Here is a 12471-nt window from a genome sequence, read left to right on the forward strand (position 1 = left end):
GCACGCCCTCCCCTAGCTCTGCCACCACAACATTCCTCCCATGTATTATCGCCACGACGGACACTGTCACGGCACGAACGCCGACGTGGTACGTCTGGCTCCTCTGGGACCGCATCTTGCCCTCTATCGATGCTTTTGTTTTTTGTGTGTTATTTTTGTAGGGAGTTGAACCTTATACAATGATGTGTACAGTATGGTGACAACCGTATGAAGATCTGCACAAGCCACTTGGTTGCTTTCATTCGATAACTTTCAACTTCGAGTGTCCAGTAATATTTTCTAATTTGAATCTTGCTCAAATAAAAATTCTTTAGTAGTAAGTTTCTCACTTTAAATGAGAACCCTCTTTTAAATTACGCACCTAGAAGCTGCACACTTGTGTTTCATATTTTGTCTCTCATGCACTTCACTTATTATCTAGGAGGTTCGAAACTTCTAGACTTAGTTTTTCAACTTGAGCATGGTGCTTAGGTAGATAAACCAATCTTATTGAGATAGATGTTTTCACTTGTGTTGCTAATCCTTTGTGCTAAAAAAATAAAAAATGATAAAAGCACGAAAATTTTTTGTTTTCCTTTTAGTTCGTTTTCAGCAAGTTCTAGCTAGAGGGCAACCACCAGACCACAACAAGGAAATCATAGAAGCAAGGTCCAAAATCAACAAATGTTGGGGAACTTCAAAAAATGTTCATGATGACAATAAATGTTCTTGAATTTAAAAATTGTTGACAAATCTGTATAAATCTTCATGAATTCAGAAGCGTTCACGATTTAAAAAATATTTTGGAATCTAAAAAAATATTCACGAACTGGAAAATTGTTCTGTGGTCCCAAAAAATGTTGATGAATTCATGAACTATTCACAGGTTTGAGAAATGTTATCAAATTTCAAAAGAAGTTCACGAATTTAAAAATTATTTCCATATTTTCTCAAAGTTTCACAGATTTAAGAACTACTTATTTATTTTAGAAAAGTACACGAAATTATAAAAAATGAAAAATTAGAAAATAAAAAAGGAAAGAAAACAAAAAAAAGCCGACAGACAAAACACAGAAAAAGGAAGAAGAAAAGGGTTCAGGAAACCGATTTATTTTCTTTTGAGGGGGGAGTTCAGGAAATCGGTGGGAGGGAACATAGTAGAGAGAAAATGGGCCAGCCCACTACCACGGGCAAAGGGTGCGGATTTGTTCGCTATCCCCCCGACCCGCGCGCGGAATTGGAGACTCCAGACTGAACGCCATCAACCCTCAAAAAACAAACTGAACGCCATCACTTCACAGCACCGGCGCCCGCCCGCACCCGTGCCCCAACCACCGCCGTCCGTCCCCCAGCCCGACGCCGCCCAAGATCCTCGGGGCCCTTAGCTCCGACGCCACCGTCCGCCCCCAGCGCCCCCTTCCGCAGCTCCGCCGTCCGTCCCTGTCTTCCCCTGCATACCAAGGCAATATTTTCTCTGGAATGGGAAAACTCAGGGCACGGATTCGTTCCTCACGTCCTTCAGCTAGCCCTCCTTGATGCGGCGAGCTGGCCCGCCAGCAACGGTCATATGCAAAAGCTTGCATTTGGATACGAATTGTCTGGATACAACACTACACTATATACAGTCAGTTAGCACTTGGTAGAACAGAGATTAGTTTGAGTGGTGGATACACCAGTAACCAGTTGACTAAAACTAGATACAGTTAGTTGGCTGTTGCAAGAACTGAATAGTCTATTAGCCAGTTCTCCAGTACTGGCTAATAGATACGGGTAGTTGCAGCTGCTTGAACTGGACAGTCTATTATCCAGTGCTCCAGTTTGTACTCGCTACACATAAACTAGGACACTTGGTGAGATCTGGTGTTGAACTGACTCGAACTGTCTGAACCCTTCGAAACTTGTTTTGTAAATTTTCAGTATGATCTTGGCTGCTAAATGTGAGGTCTTAATAAAGCATGGAGGAATGCTTAGATTTTCAATTGCTTGCAGTGTCACGGGCCGAGTCGATGATGCGGGGTGTCAGGGCTTGCAGTGTCAGTAATTAGAATGCATGTAACCCCCTGATCACAGATAAGCTGGGCACCCTTGTGGCCTGCTCAAACTAAGAAACTGTCTTAAATAGGTCTTGGAGTGAGGATTTAAGAATTCCTACAGGACATGATTATCCAGCCTACAGTGCAGAAAAGAAAAACTGACTCAGCCCTGCAGTGCAATTGGTATAGTCTTGCAGAAGTTTTTATATGTTTCCATCTGTGTCTCATTTACTAGTTGTCCCTGCAATTTAATTAAGGATTTGTTGTTTACAATGGCTTAATACGTAAACCTAGAGAAACTAGTACAAATAACATGACTAGAATGATAGGGAGGATAATTTATACCCTTATCTGACCGGGGGTACACCGTACACCCATCAGTGGTTTCATCATGAGCACCCTCTGTTGTTAAAGCAAAATCGTACTAGTTTGTCCCAGATGGGAACTAATCAACTAAACCAGTGTAGTACAACTACAAACCATCAAATAGACGACGGAGAAGGCAGATTGCCTTGTGTATGCAAGAAACATTAACCAAAAGGACATCATATATATTGCTCTTGCACTGAAATTTAAAGCAAATTGTTTAGGGAGATACATCCTGAAGCAAAAGTTTAACACATAACTGCATCCACAAAAGGATAATTCAAAAGTTTTAAGACATAGCTGCATCCTCAAAAGGATACCAAATGAGAGGTATCCAGAAAAGAAACCTTTATCTGTACCCTTAGTTCATAAAACACTATACATGGTTTTCAGGTGTAACTAATCCTTCAGATGAAAATTCGACAACAGAGTACATCTAGTGAACATCATCTTCCTCCAGAAAGTCCTGTCATGGTCGTCGCCACAGATGGGCATGACAGGATATGCTGCCCAAATTCTTCATCCCTGCTAGTAAGGCTCAAAAAACTTGGTTGGAAATCTGGGAGTAGCACATCCTTTACAAGGTATTGCATCACTAGGCGCATGCATGGCCTACCACTTTGTACCGGGTGTGAGCAGAGCAAGCCAAGCTTTAACACTAACTCTGCTTCCTCCCTGACATAATCTTCTAATTTTGGGTCTACCGTTTTGAGGATCGAAACACTCTCCCATGCATCGACCACCCAGTCTGTCAGCAGCACTGGCTCGCCATCAGAATCATTCACCTGTATTGGACGCCTCCCACAAGCAACCTCCAACATGAAGACACCAAATGCAAAGACATCAGTTGCCTTGGTTGCCCTTCCTAGCCTAGCCAGCTCCGGAGCAATGTACCCCCAGGTGCCAGCCAAATGCGTGGTGTGGGCATCTGTACCATGGTTGTGTAATCTTGCCAGACCAAAATCACCCAGTCTACCGTTCATTTCATTGTCAAGGAGCACGTTGCTTGCTTTGATGTCTCGATGGATGACCACCTTCTCCCATTCCTCATGGAGGTAGCAAAGACCAGATGCAATGCCTTTTATAATGTTGAATCTGTGAACCCAGTCTACAGTTTGTGTATCTTGACCATGCAAAACTCTATCAAGACTGCCATTTGGCATGTAATCGTAAACCAGAAGGAGCTCGCTCTTGTGGCGAGAATAACCGAGCAACTGCACAAGGTTGCGATGGCGGAGATGGCCTAGGATGGTTATCTCAGCTATGAATTCCTTCATCCCCTGCTTTGACTCTGGTGAAACCCGCTTGATGGCAACACTTTGCTTCGAGGTTTGTAGCAGCCCCTTGTACACCTTTCCAAATCCTCCTTTCCCAAGAAGCATCCGGTCACTGAAACCGCTGGTTGCAGCGGCAAGATCTTTATATGTGAAGGATGATGACCCAGAATCGATTTCCCAATCACCACTCTGCCTTGCTTTCTTCATATAAACGTAAAGACCAACAATAATAACAGTTGTGATGAACACTGATATAATAACAACTGGTATAAGAACACCCTTAGGGATATGGGAGCGACTTTGAGCATCGCGTCGAACATCTTGTATAACTTCAGACAAGACTGAGTAGTTAAGTGGTTTAGCCTCCCCATTTGGATTGAAACTCCAGCCGATAATGCGGTGTATGGATCTTACGGTGCCGGTTGCAGAGGCAAAGCCAACATATACTGAGCTTGGCAAAACAGACGTAAGATTGACAGTGTTGGATAGCAGTGGGCGTTGAGGCTTGTGCTCTAAGTAAGGTGCTAAACTGACATTCACTTGGTGCGAACTGTCATCATAATCCACCCATACTTGCATCGGCTTTCCACTAATGAGTAGCAAATCAGAGAACGTGCCATCTGGTTTGTAGTATCCAGCAGGGGAGGAATGGATAGACACCAAGGTGTTTACATCGATTCCAACATGGTTATCATTAATATCCCTGAACTCTGTACTTTGGATGGTATCAAGCTCAACAGCAAAGAGTCGATTTGTGACATTACCGACGTTTTCAAGGTTGAACATGCCCATGTACTGAGACGGGAGGGCGCCCAACAAAGAGTCCGTCGTGGCGGAAATCGTAAAGGCGAGCCCATGGGCGCTTAAATCAGAGTAAGGAGGAGTGATGACGAATACAAAGGTTGTTGAGAATGAGGAAATAGAGTCAAACCGGCCTCCGAAGAAAACTCGTCCTACACTCTGGGGAGCACCGTCAGTTAGCATAAGTGTTCTGCTTGCAATTGAAGCTACACCATCAAGCCGGAGCATGCCATAAGAGAAACCATTGTAGGTGAAGCCATCATTGGTGTAGGACGTGGAGGTTGGGATGAGGAAGAAGAGGCAGAGTACTAGGGAGTGAGGCAGCATGGTGGATGCCCCCTCCTCTCAGGGATGGCCGGACAGGTTATGAAATATGAATAGTCGAAGCAAGTGCCAAAGAACTTAAGAACAAATAGTCCCAGAGTCTATTTCATGTTTGGTCTTCGGTCAATATGGTGGGTCCTACTGGAGAAAAGTGAGGCAATTTGATTGGTACACAACTATACATCCAACTGATCAAGAGGGGGACCTGTACATTGTTGACCGACTTTTCCACTAAACCACAAGGAGAAAAGTATTACTTTCTGGAATAAATCAAGCAGCATTTTGTTTGTCGCAATGCACCAAATTCAAAGAATTTCAATTTGTTTCCAGAGACACGCACAAAAAAAAACTGCTTCTCCTGAAGAAAAAGAAAACCTTCAGCACATGATCAATCAGAGCAAAATAAACATATTCTTCAAGACAGGTAAAAGGGACATACTCTTCAAGAGAGGGACAGGTTTGGCATAGAATTCCAACTGAACACTATGATGTAGACATGCAGTCAAGACAACATCCAATAGGATATGATATGCCCTTACCCTTGGGATCAGGGGCACCAAATAAGTTGACTAGTCGAGTCTCCGGCTCTAGCTGGAGAAATGGAGAAGATGTGTTTTTGCTCACCACCAGCCTAGCAGATGAACCACCAATTGCACATTTGTTTGCTTTTCTGCTCCTTAACTTCTTATATACATGGCGCAAACGACTTGTTCGCTGTCAGTCCTGGTATACATCTCCGGCTGTGTTGCGTCTCTGGTGTTCCCTGCTCTTGATGTCCTGAGATGTGGCGCTTCCGTCGGCCGCCACCAACCAACCACCATGTAGTACGCTGAGCCGCCAAACTGCACCATTGGCCGTCGCCACCGCCCACCGATGTGTCTAATTTGGTGACATAGCAAAGCACAGCGGGTCAAATTTGGTAGGCAACTCCTTAATTTATTTGAATTTTGTTATTCAGCGAGTCAAAATTTGTTGGAAGTTGGTTGCCTTTGTTTCTGACGTGAACTGGAGTCAGATTGACATTTTTCCCCCTTTCCATGACGCAGAGCCGGAACTGAACCTGGAACCTGAAGCCCTTCTTCGCACTTCAAATACGGAGCCTTTTAATCTTGTTCGAGCGAACTGAACTTGGTGTCGCGAAACTTTCTCAGTATACAGTTTGATTTCTTTTGCGCATTTTCTGGGATATGGAGCCGTGTAACTCGAGCTATCTGATCCAAGAGAAGAGACACTCAAGCTGTTCCAAACTCTGTTAATCATTTCAAGCCTTCGTTGTGTGCATTGGAGAGGTAAAACTGTTGGGCCGAAAATTTGTTTGACAAGCCAACCTACTATTGCAGCCATTCAGGCCACAGATCGCATGCATATCAGGTTCTCTCTGTAAGCAATATAAGACGTCTTTTGCAGTTCAGTTTGATACGGAGAGAGTATTGTTCATCCGTCGGGTTGCTTTGCCCAGGTGCGATACAGAAAGTAGAGATCAGAACTGAACTTGGTCCTCGGAAAGCTCTGAATCCTGAGTGCCATGGAAGAAAAACGGAATGGGTTTGCAGCAAACTGATTGACAAGCCTCCCCCGTCCTCTGAAAAAACAGCGAGCCTTCGTTCAAAAACAGAGGAAAGTTCAGGAGAATATCATGAAAGTGGCATCTGTAGTTCTAGACAGCTTGAGAAAACAGAAGGGTGGGAAAAGACACCTACAATGGGCCGAATTACCAACGCAATTTAAAATGTTGTGAGATACTACTATATTGTGAGTAGTATATTTAAGATGATATGCCGACTCAGTCTTCGGAGGTGCTCATAGGGGTAGGGTGTGCGTGTGCACGTTCATAGAGGTGAGTGTATGCGCATATGTATGAGCGCTTTGCGTCTGTATTGATGTTCAAAAAACAATTTAAAATACATCTACGACAAGTAATTTCAGACGGAGTGAGTGCAAGCAGTAGGACCGGAATTGTTGAGCTGGGCGCCCTAATACACTGCTCAAATTAAGAAACGGTCTTAAAAGAGGTGAGACCACCGGATGCAGATGTACTGTTGCTGGACCCGTCTATCCTAATGTGGGCATCCTTGACCCTGCCATTTTAGTAGTAGAACGGTTCGTGAAGATAGACACTGGTGGTACTATGTGGTGAGCATTAATATAGTCAGGCCTCGCAGTCATGAATTAAGAATTGTTGCAAGTGTAAGACACGATTGGCCAGTCTACATTGCAGCTGCGCAGAATAGAGAAAACCGACTGGGTCTACAGTACAGATTACTAGTCTTACAAAAGCTGCAGGTTTCTGTCTGCGTCCTCGATGGATGAATGTCGTTTGTTTATTGTGCCCTCCAAGGCTCCAATTGCGTCAAGGCCTTGTTTACGTCGACTAAACATTCAAACCTACAGAAACTACAGATCTGTACCCATCCTGGTGGTTTCATCGGGGTTATTCATCTCACATGGGAACTAGAACACCATCAAACAGATGCAGAGAGCATAACGGGTTGCAGAAAAATAATGACCAAAAGGGCACCATATATCTATTGCTCTTGCATTGAAAATTAAAGCAAATTTTTAGTTTAGGGAACTACACCCCGAAGCTCTCAACGGAAACAGGACAAACGCGTTATCATATCCTCAACTCAACTCAAATCTTCATCCTTCCCAGGACGCAACTCGTTGTATCAGTCAAAAATTTGCACGGTATTATTTTCCAGACAAGCACAAGGCACTTGGCAGCGAAGGAGATCAGCGCATGGGGCTTATATGTCAAGGAGCAGCCTCCGGGGGTCCTCGACGACGTCCTTGATGCGGCGCAGGAAGTAGACGGCTTCTCTGCCGTCGATCAGCCTGTGGTCGTATGTCAGCGCGAGGTACATCATGGGCCTGGCGAGGATGCTGCCGTCCACAACCACAGGGCGCTGCACGATGGAGTGCATCCCAAGAATCGCTGACTGCAATAGACATGGCATCGTGATTCAGATAAGTATCAATCAGATATGCAATGCTGTTTCAAGAGATTCAGCTGAGCACCAGAAAAGAAAAGCAGTCAGTACCTGCGGGGGGTTGATGATAGGCGTGCTAATAAGACTTCCATAGACACCGCCGTTGGAGATGGTGAATGTTCCTCCCGCCATCTCGTCAATTGACAGCGCCCCCTCAGTAGCCTTCTTTGCAAGGTTGTTTATCCCTTTCTCGATGTCAGCAAAGTTCATTGAATCAGCATCTCGGATAACCGGCACCACAAGACCCTGAAATATGATATTTGCATTGCCAGTGAGATAATAGCCCTAAAACCAAGGAATGCAGCATGCTGGCAACTATACGTTATTCTAGTACCTTGGAAGTGCCAACAGCAACACTAACGTCGACATAGTCTCTGTATATGATGTCATCGCCGTCAATGACAGCATTCACGATTGGCTGGTTCTGCAGTCCAGAAACAGCAGCCTGCGAAAAAGCCAAACGGAATCAGCATAATTGAATAAAATCAGCAATAGTTAGGCGATGCATGACATTGGACATTACCTTGACAAAGCAAGACATCAGACCCAGTTTGACACCATGCTTCTTGACAAATTCATCCTTGTAGTCAGACCGCAGCTTCATCAAATTGGTCCTGCATCATAATATCAATATCAAACAAGTGATAAACAATATCTACACATGCGAGTTATTGTAATAACAGTTGATGGTGGAAAAATATGATTGATTAATTTCTTATGTACGAAAAGATGAGCATATGCTGAATCACATATTGATACCCATTATTAACTACAAGAAAATAGTATTATTGTTTTGATCAGGAATACAAGCAGACATTTCTGTGACCACTCTTATATAAATCATTATATTGCTAGTGGATGGCAACCGGTAATATAGTGACATGCACCCTAAAATGGTGTAGTTAAATTCCTCACGATATGCTAGATGGGGACCAGATGTCACCATCTCACCATGTTCAACAATTGTACAGTGAAGCATTCATACCACAAGAGTAACAACATAAGATAAGATAAAAGTGAAATCTAACACGATAGCACACCACATGAACAAATGTTATAGTAAGAAAAGAGATTACCAACATGCTTACATATCAACTTCACTAATTTGGTCAGCACCACATGAACTAATGTTAAATAAGGAAAGAAAAAAGATCAAGACACTTACATGTCAACTTCATTGAATGTGGTCAGCATTGCAAATGTGTTCTGGGAATCCTTCAAACGGTTGGCAATGCGTTTCCTAAGCCTGGGCATTGGCACCTGCAGTTACCATTGTAAAAGATTACAGACAAATCCCTTTAAAACTGATTCCATGCAACTTTACAACTTTAAGTCACTGCAGATTAGCCTTACCCGTCGCTCTCGCTCTTTTGGAGGGAGCTGTGGTTCTGTAGGGGAGGTTTTTGAAGGAGTTGACTTTGGTGCCTGCTTCTTGGGAGGTTCTACTTTTGTTGGTTTCTCTTCTGCTTTTGGTGATTTCTCTTCAGATTTTACTGGAGGTGATTCTTTTTGGGGCGCCTCCTCAGATGGGGCAACATGTGTTTCAGCAGGTGCTGCAGACTTTGATACGATAGCAACTATGGTGCCTGGAGTAACAGTATCACCTTCACTAGCAATAAACTGCAGAGCAATGGCATTAAGAAAATTAGCAATTTTGCTACAGCTCAGGTAGAGGCAGACCATGATAAGAAGCACAAGTGGAAGCTAAAAAGAGAGAAATTATCCACCTTTTCAATAACACCAGCTTCAGGACTAGAAACATCTATGGTGACCTGGAATACAAAGGAAAAAATATGTTTTATATTAAAAATCATAGGCACTCGATTTGACACATATTTAGAGTACAATTCAAAATGATTGAGAGGCACTAAACCTTATCAGTTTCAATCTGGGCTATGGCCTCATCAGCCTCAACTCTATCGCCAGGTTCTGTATTGAAGAAGGGTTAATAGAAGGGCCTTCACTCTCACAGAAAGAGAGAGAGAGAGAGAGAGAGAGAGAGAGAGGTGGGAGAGAGAGCATACTCTTTAAGAAGTTAGCAAGAGTTCCATCAGTTACAGATTCACCCATGAAAGGTACAACAGCTTCAAACTTGTCTCCTACAGAAGGAACAACATGAATCAATTAGCACATTTTCAGGAGCAATTTAACAGTGTTGGACATAACCCAAAAAAGAAAACAACTGCCATTACCATTGTCTGATGCGAATGACCTACTCCAGAGTTGGTAAGGAGAGGCATTTGGAAAGTAATTGTTCCTTCTAGAAATTTAAAAGAAACGGCCATTAGTAACTAGCTCATTGTATGAACAGGACAAAATATCTAACATCTACGATGATGATAATAAACAACGAAGTTATCAAAAACGCCTCTACAGAATACAACCAAGTACAAAAGTTTACCACCTACCTTGTCAGCTTTGAGCTTTGGGGACCAACTGGAATAAGACCTGCAGAGAGCACAAAGGTATTAGAGTCATCCATAGTGAACCAATGATCAAAATCCAGCAATTGTTCAGCTAATAACCTGAAAGTTGACTGCTGTAGTTTCTGACATGTGTATAGCTCCTCAGGAGGCCTAATGTCTGCAAATAAATAGAAACAGTGAGCACGAAAAGATAACATAAGAAAATAATCCATGTACTCGTGTACTCTGCGAAGACATGTTGCATGATGTATAACATCTTGTATCTCCTGTATTGCTAGTTGCTACAAATGATCAAATTAAGATAAAGTGAAGTAGTAAACCAATGAGACCAACAGCGGCAAGCAGGATTACCACCAATATGAACATTACAACTTAGAGCCTAGATCTTGTCAAATGCACACCAAAATGCCCTAGTTATTAGCACAGCATGAAATAGGGCAGGGACAAATCAAACTTTATGACAACAGATTGTATTTAACAAGTAGTGTAGGGTATGAACAAATGCAACATAAGCATAAATCATATACTATGTAACTAGCAGCCAATCAGACATATCCAGTGCTTGTTAATTACATGCTCTGATGAAACACAAATGAATTCCTATCTGTTGGCAAGAACTAGACAAAGCAAACAATCCTACCCTAGATATTCAAGCATGTGCAACCTATTCTAGATTCTCCGTTCCACACAAGCACAGAAATAGGGGGAAACAGCAAGGTGCTTGCATACTCTGCGAAGATATGTTGTATGAAGTATAGCATCTTACATATGATGTATTGCTACAATTGATCATATATTAAGATAAAGTAAAGTAGTAAACCAATGAGACCAATAGTGGCAATCAGGAATGGTGCCAATATGGACATTGCAAGTTAGAGCCTAGGTCTTGTCAGATGCACACCAAAATGCCCTAGTTATTAGCACAACATGAAATGGGATAGTAACAAGTCACGGTTGATGACAGCAGAGCGGATTGCACTTGACAGGCAGGGTAGGGTGTGAAAATTGCAACATAAGTATGAACGATATACTATCTAACCAGCAGCCAATCCAACACATAAAATGGGACAAGGACAGGTCACATACATTTTATCACAACAGATTGCACTTAACAGGTAGGTTACACCACGCAAAACGCAACATAATAACCATGAACAATATTATATAACCATCAGCCAATCCAGACATGTCCAGTGACTGTCAATTGCACGCGCCCTGGCAAAACAAAAACGAATTCCTATCTGCTGCCACGAACTGGGCAAAGAGAAGGACCCTACCGCAGATATTCAGGCATGTCTGCGCAGCCGGTTCTGGGTTGACCGTTACACGCAAGCACGGAAACGGGGGGAAACAGCAAGAGCACGACCTGGAACCCTAATCTGCGCAGAGACGCCGAATCACGCCGAGCGAAGCGCGTCCCACAGACCTCGCTGAGCGCCCGTCATCCCAGCCTTACAGGATGCAGGAATTAATCCCCTCCCCAACCCAATCAGGAATCAGAGATCCCCAATCACGCGAGGAAACAGGCCTGCGAGAACACACCAAACGAATCGGGCCGGTCGCATCAAGGCACGGAACCACCCACGCGAACCCTAAATCCTCTCACCCCCTCGGAATCGCAAAATCGCACGGGCCGCCGCGGCGAATCGATCGTAGCCTGTTAGTGCGGGCGCGCAAGGACGAGCGAGAGGATGGGGACTTACGGGGCTGGAGCGTCGGAGGAGGCGGGAGGCGATGCGGGACGCCATTTCGCCGGCGGCGGCGGCGGCGGCGTCGGGAGGGCTGTCGTGCGGGAGAAGAAAGGCTGGCTGGCTGGCCGGGAGAGAATGAGGGATTTGGTCCTCCTCCTCCTCCTCGATTCGTTCGGCCTCTCTGTCTGAGTCTGACTTGCGGACCGGGCGCAGGCGCAGGAAGGAAGGGTGGAAGGTGCAATAATGAGATCTGGAAAATGAGAAAGGGAAATGGGAGACGCTTCTGCCGGCCCCACCCGTCGGTGGCCGCGGGGGGTGCTCCTTCCGGTCTGACCCACGAATGGACATGTCGGTGCTTCCAAAATTCCCATCCTCTGCTTCAAAAAAAAATTCCCATCCTCGGTTCGGCCCACATTTGTTTCCCCTTTTTCGTGTCACTACTTTTTTTTTCTCGCGAACATGCAAATCAGTAACATTCCATTTATTTTCCAAATTTTTTACAATATATAGTGAGGGTAGAGGTCTTTTAGAAGTCATAATATCTAGTAATTATTATTTCTTTGCTTGCAATTTTCTTATCGGTA

At 44.0% G+C, this 12471-nt stretch overlaps 2 protein-coding genes across 2 annotated transcripts; both read right to left on the minus strand.

Annotated features, from left to right (window-relative positions):
* Positions 1 to 2542: 2542 nt before the first annotated feature.
* Positions 2543 to 4795, minus strand: LOC119352860 (L-type lectin-domain containing receptor kinase SIT2-like). Its single transcript, XM_037619456.1, has one exon. It carries the CDS (start codon positions 4781 to 4783, stop codon positions 2825 to 2827), a length of 1959 nt encoding a protein of 652 aa, XP_037475353.1. The 5' UTR covers positions 4784 to 4795; the 3' UTR covers positions 2543 to 2824.
* A 2474-nt stretch (positions 4796 to 7269) lies between these two features.
* Positions 7270 to 12095, minus strand: LOC119352862 (dihydrolipoyllysine-residue succinyltransferase component of 2-oxoglutarate dehydrogenase complex 1, mitochondrial-like). The gene is made up of 13 exons (XM_037619457.1): positions 11900 to 12095; positions 10296 to 10353; positions 10179 to 10218; positions 9963 to 10030; positions 9795 to 9869; positions 9644 to 9699; positions 9498 to 9542; positions 9124 to 9390; positions 8936 to 9030; positions 8294 to 8384; positions 8105 to 8215; positions 7822 to 8016; positions 7270 to 7719 (listed from the first exon to the last, which is right to left on the minus strand). The coding sequence occupies exons 1-13, from the start codon at positions 11942 to 11944 to the stop codon at positions 7528 to 7530; spliced, it is 1338 nt and encodes a 445-aa protein (XP_037475354.1). The 5' UTR covers positions 11945 to 12095; the 3' UTR covers positions 7270 to 7527.
* Between the last annotated feature and the right edge of the window lie 376 nt (positions 12096 to 12471).

Source organism: Triticum dicoccoides, chromosome 2A, assembly GCF_002162155.2.
Source record: "Triticum dicoccoides isolate Atlit2015 ecotype Zavitan chromosome 2A, WEW_v2.0, whole genome shotgun sequence".
Taxonomy (NCBI): Eukaryota; Viridiplantae; Streptophyta; class Magnoliopsida; order Poales; family Poaceae; genus Triticum; species Triticum dicoccoides.

Coding starts and splice junctions, on each gene's coding strand:
- LOC119352862 (XM_037619457.1), bottom strand. CDS start 11,944: ATGGCGTCCCGCATCGCCTCCCGCCTCCTCCGACGCTCCAGCCCC. Junction 9,391..9,497: donor AAGCTGGTGTTATTGAAAAG/GTGGATAATTTC, acceptor ATTGCTCTGCAG/TTTATTGCTAGTGAAGGTGA. Junction 8,216..8,293: donor TGATGTCTTGCTTTGTCAAG/GTAATGTCCAAT, acceptor GCTTTTTCGCAG/GCTGCTGTTTCTGGACTGCA.
- LOC119352860 (XM_037619456.1), bottom strand. CDS start 4,783: ATGCTGCCTCACTCCCTAGTACTCTGCCTCTTCTTCCTCATCCCAACC.